The 9,388-nt window shown below is 49.3% G+C and overlaps 1 protein-coding gene across 1 annotated transcript in view; it reads right to left on the bottom strand.

Moving 5' to 3' along the window:
* Positions 1-2,495: 2,495 nt before the first annotated feature.
* Positions 2,496-9,388, bottom strand: part of SORD (sorbitol dehydrogenase) — a 31,859-nt gene continuing 24,966 nt past the window's right edge. Inside the window, 4 exon segments of the mRNA XM_028507585.2 lie at positions 2,496-3,978; positions 4,736-4,857; positions 7,775-7,950; positions 8,934-8,999. Coding sequence (XP_028363386.1) covers positions 3,813-3,978; positions 4,736-4,857; positions 7,775-7,950; positions 8,934-8,999 — 530 coding nt within the window. The 3' untranslated portion in view covers positions 2,496-3,812.

Genomic DNA, 9,388 nt, shown 5'->3' with positions numbered 1-9,388 from the left:
CTCCTACTGGTCTGGATGGATGTGTCTTCTTTAACTCCTTGGTTATTGGACTTCATACAATTTGATTTTCTGTCAGTTCTGGTGGGTTTTTGTTTTCAAATTGTTGTCCTTTTGGTTGTGTGAGGAGGCACAGTGTGTCTACCTATGCCTCCATCTTGGCTGGAAGACAAAATTATATTTTTTGCTGATCTGACAAAAAAATTAGGTATAATTTTGATTCATTCACACCAGACGTCTATTGCTGTGTTGACTGTTGTCTTTTTTTTTACAGCCTAGGAAAAGAGGTCAGTGCCCCTGTCTGAATAGTCAAGTATTGCATGTTTTAAAAATTCTTGTGGCACACCCATTGAAAAATCACTGATTTAGCCAAACCCTGCTATTAAGGGAGAATAAAACAAGGTTCAGATTGAAGTGACCTGGCAAATCACAGTCAGTTGGTGGTGGGCCCAGGATTAGTTAGAACCTGGGAATCCTAATGTCAAATCTTTCAATCCTGTGCTTCATGGGCCTCATGGATCCAAGACCAGAGGCTTCTTCCCACCCCAACAATCCCCAAGAAGCTCCCAAGGAGGGTAAGGTGCAGTGAGTGATGTCATCTGCACACCCTATGCCTCTGTCAGGTGCCCAGGGAAGGACCTCAATGTCTGACTCAGTCAGAGCTTTAAGGGGAGAGGGAAGCTGGGGGCGAGGGGCAGAGGCTGTAGGAGCATCACCATGCAGCTCCAATAAAGCAGTGGCTGCACCTGAGAACATCTGCTGCTGCCTTGAAGGCACTTCCCTCCAGCAATGAACTCCTAGCCAAGCTGATTCATTGCTACCTCCTTCTCCATCCTGTTCTTCCCTGAGCCCTGGAGGACCTTGGTGTGGGGAGAAGAACAGGGACAGTGGAGACCTGCCTGCCACCAACAGATGTGGGCCCTGTTTGGCTTTTGTACTCCAAGCCTAGGTAAAAAACCCAATAATAGGTAAATAACCAATAATCCTATCTGCCTCCCCACTCCTAACCTCTGGGCCAACCAACTTCCCTATTGGCCCCCTTTGCTCTCCCAAAGGGAGCAAACCAGGAGCCAGGAAGGAAGAGACAGGTCTGTGCTACCCAAGAGTAGGGCTGACACGGCCTAAGAACCGGGAATTGGGAGACCAGAGGTGACTTCGTGTAGCATCTATTGTAGCAAAGGTGGACGGCAAGTAGAAGCTGCTAGAGCCAAGTCCCCTCTCTCCGTTGATGATGGTGGGGCAGCCTGCCCCTTCCACACTCTCGTTTTCCTGCAAGGACCTTCTTCCCAGCTCTCCGCTCTCACACCCTACCCAGGGCTGGGAGTGCCAGTTGGGTGGGGCCCCCAGTGTTGACAGAAAGTGAACCAGGTGTCAGGCACCTGTGACAGAGTACACAGAGGCTGGCTGGGGCACCCAACTTTGGAGAGTTTGTGGGGAATTTATATTCTTGGTTCCGGGGCTGTAGTTATTCAATATTTATTGAGCGCTTAATGGTGCTGGGGGGAATGGATTCTTGAGCTTCCTGCTGCACCTTTCAGAGGGTGCAGAGGCAAGGGAGCCCAGGAAGAGCTTGGGAATACCAGCTTGCGCCTTCTCACCACCCCAAGGACAGACTTGGCCCACCCATACCACCTCCTCTCCTGTCACCCTCTCTGCCCCTGCTTGGGAAGCTACAAAACATCACAGTAGCTTGAAAGCTTCTAGGGGGATTTGGAAATGGCAACCATTCCCTGAACTATTGTTTTCAACCAGCACGTTAACTCTTCCAAATTGCCTACATGGCAGTCATCACGAATCCCACTTAACAGACCAGGAAATCGAGGCTCCAAGACATTGATCCAGCCCAACCACCATTGTATAGTAAGTGATACATGTATGTATCTTTGGTAGTTCTACCTTTCCAGGGGCCCCTCTGCAGCTCCTAAGTCCCTTTCAGGGTCAGTGGCCGCCTCCCTCCACCCAATCACAAATCAGGGGAAAAGTGGCTACTTGTGAATTTAACACAGTGAGTCTACCTCCTTCAGGGGCATTTCTATTGGATGCCTTCCATCTAGAAACTTTTCTCTTTCCACATGAGAAGCTTAGTGGTGGCGGGACTTTGGGCACCACTGAGCTGGAAGGAGAGTTTTGAGAGAAGGCAGCTGGCAAGTCTGGCCCTGGAGCTTAACAGGGCTCAAGAGAAGTGAGCTCAGTGGGCAATGTGGCTGCTGAGTGTATGTGTTGTGTGTAGACAGAAGTCTTAAGATCCTACCCTCCTCCAGAGATGACATGAGAAGAGTGTGTGACCTTGAGCAAATTTCCTGTTTTCTCTATTTCCTTAGCTGTAACATCATGTATTTGGCTTGCTGTGAGGATCAGAGATCATTAATATAAATTTTCAACAGTCAGTGAAATTACATTTGATGCATAAAATATGTCACTTTCAGAAATCCTGGATCCTTTATTCCCTTTGTGAAACAGTAACCCTAAGTCCATTCCTCCCTAAACAGAGGCACAAATCATGACAGCAGCCAGGCGCTACAAGCAGAATTTATTACCCAAAGCAGTTTGAGGAATTCCAGGCACTGGTCACAGCCTCCCCGAGTCACAAGCACCTCTTCAGAGCCACCCTCTGCCCCACACTGCAGCAAGGGGGTAAAGCCTGCAGCTCCGCTTATGTCACAGCTACTACATCCTCATTCTTGACTAATAATCTTAAAGTCACAAATGGACATAATGTGATTGGACCCAACTCTTACACAGCAAAATTAAAATACGATCACCATTTTAGACATACCACTCAGACAGAAAGATACCAAGAGTCTTAACTGGCTATGAGAAGGGGAAAGGTTTTCTGTTTAGGGTTATCAGAATTACATGACATTGTATCATAACCGTGCCTGAATTTGAGCCCAGAAGCGGATGCTATCCCTGCGGTGCACCAACCAACACCCCCTGGGCTAATCGAAGGCGTGATATCATTTAAGGTCTCCGATGAGGACTCCCCGTGACTGTCCGTAGGTAGGTGTCTCCTGCTTGCCTAGTGACAAAGAAGCCTGCAGTGGCTGCCCCTGAACAGCGGAAGGGTCGGGTAGGGGGAGTTAGGAGGGTGCAAAGTAAATTACACAGAATTCTCAGGCATTGAAAAAAGCATTCTTCAAGCAGCGTTGAGAAGTTCCCTGACTGTTCCTACATTTGGGGAATACAAGCTGGTTTGACCTCACGAGGGATTCTGATTTTATTTGTTTGGCTGTTTTTGGTTTTATAATTACCCTACACCAGGAAGGTCAGTGCCTTACTCTCCTCTTATCAAACCAAGTAACACCCATGTCTAGAAACATTGTGTTCTCAACTAAAACAGCTGACAGCCCCTCATCCCAGACCCTGAGCTACAGATTTGCATGAAAATCAGTTTCTGGGCCAGTTAAGTCTTCTTGATAAAGTTGTCTCTTCATAACTCAGCCCCAACCCCACACCTGGCTCGGCCACAGTCACGGTGGAACCAGGAACTCAACAGGCGGATTTCACCCCTCATTCACCTCAGGCACTCCAGGAAGAAGGGCAGCTCCCAGCACCTGCCTGCCGGGAAGCTCTGCTCCACTTGCTGAACTTTGCTCAGCATGGACAGGTCAATCTGGCTGTAAGTTCCCCCAAACTATCCCTACTTGTGTTTTTAAGGCACTCCAACTCACCTGTGTAAGGTTCTCTGCTTATAATGAATTATTTTAATTAATCTTACTAGTTAAAAGAAACTTCTGCCTTAAAGCCCACCCTTGCCTGGCTATTTAACCCTGAGATGCTGAGAGGGTGGGAATGAGGGCAGGGCCCAAGTAACATCAGGGGTCCTGGTTTTTGGGGTCGCACTTGATCATGACTTTCAACCCCAGTCCCTTTTTGGATGTTTCAAAGGCCTCCAGAGCTTTCTCCAGAGGAAACCTATGGGTCACTAAGGACTTTACATTCACAGACTTGGATGCAAGCATTGAAATCGCCACCGGCCATCTGTAAAAGATCACAAGAGTTACATTCAACCTTCAGGAGGGAAGAGCCAGGCCCCCCAAAGTATCAAGCACAGCATCAGCTTGGCTGTATTTAGGTACAGCACTGTGGTTCTTCCAGGCCAACTCTACAGACCAACAATGGTAGAAATGATCTTATGGTTTGTAACTTGAGAGTACAGAGCCTGTTCCCACATGCCCCCAGGCTCCTGTGCCACGAAGCCTTTTTTGGCCTGAAAGCCTAGGGCCTATGGAGGCCACTGTGAAAAGGCAGACAAGCCTCTGGGAGGCAGGCCAGGATAATCCAATTTCACCCCTTAGCAGCTCAGCTTGAGAGAGTTGACAGGAAAACTGGCTGAGGGGAGTGGGTGGAGCCTCAGAATGTACGCTGGGGTGAGCTAAGACCTTCTCACTTTCCAGGGTGGGCCCAGAGCTCTGAACTGGGGAGCCTAGGGACTTGAGTTCTTGCTGTTGTCCTTTCTCTCCTTCTTCCCTTCAAAAGGGGAAAATGGCCACTTAAGTAAATGGAAAGAGAGGGCCTCAGATAAGAGTGGCAGACACCCAAGAGGGGTAGGTTTAAAATCCTCACTCCTTGCCTCTGTCTTCCCTGCATTCTCTTTTCAGACCCCTATCATCTCTCATGGCAATCTGTGTGGCCAGGGACAGCTCCTCACGAATAAACAGGCAGAGACTCTTGGTTCCAGGGGCCGGCCCTGGTCTTGCTGGTCACCCGCCACCCCACTCACCCACAGCATACTCACGTGTTGCAGTATCGAAACACGCCCTTGATGTCCACTTCTCGGGTGGCTGCATGCACTAGGGGCACATTGGTCATCTCAGGACCCAGTCCTACAAGCACCAGGGTCCCACCAGGACAAGTTGCCTGAAGAGGTAGAACAAGAAAAACCTGAGGATAAGAAAATGCAGACTTCCCACTCACAGTAACACTGCCATCACACGAGGATCTTCTGATTGCATCAGCTGAGCATCCAAAGATTCCAGGGAGTGATACTTTCTATATCACCAAACTCTTCATCACGGCAACCAAACTCGACAGAGCAGCAGAGTAGATGTTATCGTCTTTAAAGATCCTGAAATAATACACTTCACCACTGGAGGACCAGGCACAGTGGGAGCATCTTCCACTGCCTACATCCTACTGAATAGCCAAGGTTCTCCAGGCCTCAGTGAGAATCTTCCCTACAAACAAGACTGATTTTCAGCAGCCCCCAAACACCTTTCAAAGCTGTACTAATTCATACCAGATGTTGGCTTCAGCCACTTCCTCATTTCAGCACGTGTTCCTCCTCCAGAGCGCCCACCCCACAAGACAGGAGTTTTGCCCAACTTCTAAGGAACTACCTGCTTGGTAAGAAAACTACTAAGCACTATACAAATAGGGAGGGCTATTGGAATTTTTTGGTTTTAAAAAATGCCTTATACGTGTAAGCTGGCATTTCGAAATATCTTTGTTCCAGAGATATTCATCTCGATAGTATTGTTCATAATGAATTTTCTCTTCCTTGAACATCTATCTGCCTCACTAGTTCCCTCCTGGAGTTGGCCAGAGAATGAAGTTTCTCCTGATTACCTTCACATAACTCTTGGGTGTTGTGCCTGCACCAGAGATCTTGGTGGATTCCTGTGCTCAATGTTGTGAGAGACAGAAAAATGGACGATTCACTCCAGCCCCTTTCTCTGAGGGGAAGGATGCACCACGGAGAGAGGCTTGCAGCATGGGGGCGGCGGGGGAGGACTCCAGTGTCTGGACTTTTGAGCTGTGGGACCCTGCAGGGTAGGCTCACTGTTTGGCCTGTGAACTTCCTGTGATACATGGACTCTGTCAGTAAGGGGAAGGGTATCTCACAACTGTTAAATGTTGCTGTCTCCACTGGAAATGTGTGTATGTGTGGTGGGGGAGAGGTCAAAGTTGTGAGTGTGACACAGAAAACTTAATTGAGAAATTTTCTAGGAAAACTGTTTCCCCATCAGCATCTCCTCTCTACCTGGTGAGAAGGAGGAACACGGTCAAACTGGCAGTTTGCTGACAACAGACAAAGGAATGCTTGGACTACCTGCCCATTGTTTGGTGGGTGTAACCCCTGCACCAAGGAGGTGACATCAGTTCTACCCTAAGCAGTCCCCTCTTCTCAGGAACACTATCTAGTCACAATTGGGCAGGAAAATGACTCTCAGGTATGTCCATATAAGGTGCCTCTGCCTAGCCTGCCAGCTGACGGGCGGCCTGTAGCATTCTACAGCGCCTGTCATGCGTGATGGCTCCACTCCACACTCAGGAGAGGCACAGGGCTCAGGAGGCCTGGGGAGGCCCTCGGGTCACATTTACCTCCACACCCACCTCAGATGGCCTGGAAATTGGACCCCCGCCATTAAAGCTGGAGACGCCAACTGTTTCCAGATGCTTTCCAGGTGGGAGAAAAGAGGAAGGAAAGCCTCACACAGAGAAGCTATGCTTTTTACTGCTCTCTGTGAACAGGGTCACTGACCTGCCAACAACTTGAAGGCCACAGACATACCTTACTCATTATCATAGCCCTCAAGGTTTCTGACACAAAGCCGGGCACACAGGTACCCAAGACACCTCATGGACTGACTGACCGTGCCCACTGCCCTCTGGGCTTTGGTTTCTCTTTGACCTGAGGCAAGGGGGGGGGGGGCATCTGTTCCTTCCTCCTCCCACAACTTATGCCATGGGTGTCTTGGTAGGAGGACTGGGCAGCTCTGCCAGGGTGCCAGGCCTGAGGGCCATGCCACACAACTTAAGGGGTCAGCTTACCCCAGAACATCTTGCATGGGGCAAAGTTCATGACCTTGTACATGACCCAGCTGTGACTCAGAAGGAAGGAGGAAGCCCAAACTGCCATGGGGAAGCAGCCTGGAAGGCAGGGCAGGAGTGCCTAGTGGTGGCAGCTGTCACCACTGCTCGCCCCAGCCCCACCCCTCCCGCCCTAGCACCCCATCCTGCCCTAGCACCCCATCCCCTCCTCCCTTTCTCTCCTAAGCAGTGGACAGAGTAGGAGCAGTCAGTACAGGCATTGGAGCAGTGTGCCCAAGGCAAGTCACTGGGACTCTCATTGTCAAACGTGGGACTGATCTCATGGCTACTGTGCAGATTGGGCATCCCATTTGTAAAGCACCAGGCTCAGAACCTGGAGCACATCCTTTCTCCCCTCTTTTCCTTATTCTTTGACCTGTCAAAGTCACTTTCCCTCTCCACCTCCCTGCCAACTTTTCACAAATTACTAGTGGGTCCATGAGGGGTAAATCAAGTATTGACAGCTTCTTTGTTCCTAATTCTGGAAGGGGACAACAGTAGCCAACTAACTGAACATCATCTCACCTTTGTGACTAACTGAATTAGTGGCTGTCACTTTTTCCTCAATAAAACACAGTAGGGAATTCCCACACTTAACTGAAGTATGGTTCCTTGTTCCTCCTGTTGATCTTTTTATCAAAAGCGCAACTTTTACAATCACAGGATCTTGACGGAAACCATATCCTAAAGGTGTGGGTCACTTATCTTTCAAGGACTGTGTACATCTGTTACTGTGTTTAAACCTCACAATGACCCAATGAGAATGTCAGGCAAGTGCCCCTGTTTCCATGAGAGGGATGAGAAACAAAGACCCAAAGAGATCACTGAATTTTGCTGGGGCTGGGCCACAGAGCAAGTCACTGGCAAAGCTTGATCCCAGGACCACTGACTTCTGTGCAGTTCACTACCCTGCGCTGCTTCCCCGGAGCTGCCCACCAGTCCCAGCTGCCCTCATCCCACTCACGTAGATGCCCGCCTGGATGGCAGTCTCTGCCCCAGTGCACTCGATGGTGATTTCTGGCTTGCACCCCAGGAGGCCTTCCACTTTACTGGCGATTTCCTGAGGGCTCTCCTTGGAGATCTGGAGGATGAAGTCAGCCCCAGCTTCCTTGGCTTTAGACAACCGAGGGGCAGACAGATCTAAAGTTGAAGAAAGGTTTGAAAAACTGGATGAAGGGTTAGGGAGAAAATAAAAATGGAGGTGCAGGTTCTGATGGCAACACAGCTCTGGCATAGTGGGTGGTGTGTCAGAGCCCAGCACCCGTCCTCTCCACACCTTCCCACACTCCCGTACACACATCTACACACGCTCTCAAAGACACCTTCTTTTCAACACACACACTTTCACAGGTACCTTCTGTACACACACACACTCTCTGATAGCTTCGCCTCACCCAAAACACCCTTCTGCATTCCCACTCCCCGATCCATCCACACACTCCCGCAGGCCACACAACTCTACACATTCACCCGCCCCCCACACCCTCACAGATAACCTCATTTCACACATGTGCGCACTCACCCTACACACACACACACAGATATTCTCACACAGATGCCTTCTGTACATACACACACTCTTTGATACTCCACGTGCCACGTGCTGCCACACATACCGCACTGCTCCACACACACACACACACCCACACCCACACATGCTGCTGGCTGACCTCACCTCATGTGTAAACACTCACATGTCTCACCCATACTGCATACCTCATACACAAACATCCTCTTATAAATATACTTCACACTGATGTGTGTGTGTGTGTGTGTCTCTCTCTCTCTCTCTCTCACACACACACACACACACACACACACACACCCTCTGTCTCCTGAGCTTAGACAAATGAACCAAGGGCTGACCTTCCCGTTAGGACTGAGTAGGCAGTATGCGCATCTCAGGTCCACACAGAGAGAGCCAGGTCCTCTTCTCTGCAGCAGCCACCCTCTCCCAGCAGCTTCACAAAAGTCTCCTCCTGAGCCCTGGCTTGGTCCCCCCCTGGGGAGGAACCTCTTTAGAATTAAAGTGCACTGAAGGAAATAGGTCCCACACCTCTGCCTTAAACTATGAGCCCAGCTGTCCTCACCTCAAGGAGATTAAAAAGAAAAAAAAACTTTACCAGTCACCACCACTTGAGCTGCACCCATTGCCTTGGCCACGAGCAAACTGACCATTCCAATTGGCCCTGAATAAAGCAGGAAATGGGAGACATTTGTGAAAAATGAAACATCAGTTCTTCCCCCTGTCCGGGCCATAAGCAAGAAGCATTATCTTTTGTGTACTTCTAGCATCTATCCCAGAGACTGACACACAGTGAGAACTTAACCACTGTTTGTTGAAAGCATGAGAAATTGTTTTCTATATAAAATTTGCTCATAGGGCTGGCTTGTTTGATTCTCTCCTAAGAGCTGTACATTTTCCATTTATTCATGGGCATTGCTTGAGGATAATGTGAAAGAACCAGAGGGCTCAAGAAAACATTTTATCAGAGAAGTCATCTCAGAAAGTCTGGACACATTTTCCTGTTCCCTCTTTGACCCTTACTTCTTAGAACCCATCACACCTCCCCAAGGA

This window comes from Phyllostomus discolor, chromosome 1 (genome assembly GCF_004126475.2).
Source record: "Phyllostomus discolor isolate MPI-MPIP mPhyDis1 chromosome 1, mPhyDis1.pri.v3, whole genome shotgun sequence".
In the NCBI taxonomy this organism is placed as follows: Eukaryota; Metazoa; Chordata; class Mammalia; order Chiroptera; family Phyllostomidae; genus Phyllostomus; species Phyllostomus discolor.
The sequence above is the reverse complement of the archived record's forward strand: the minus strand, read 5'-3'. Positions and strand labels throughout refer to the sequence as shown.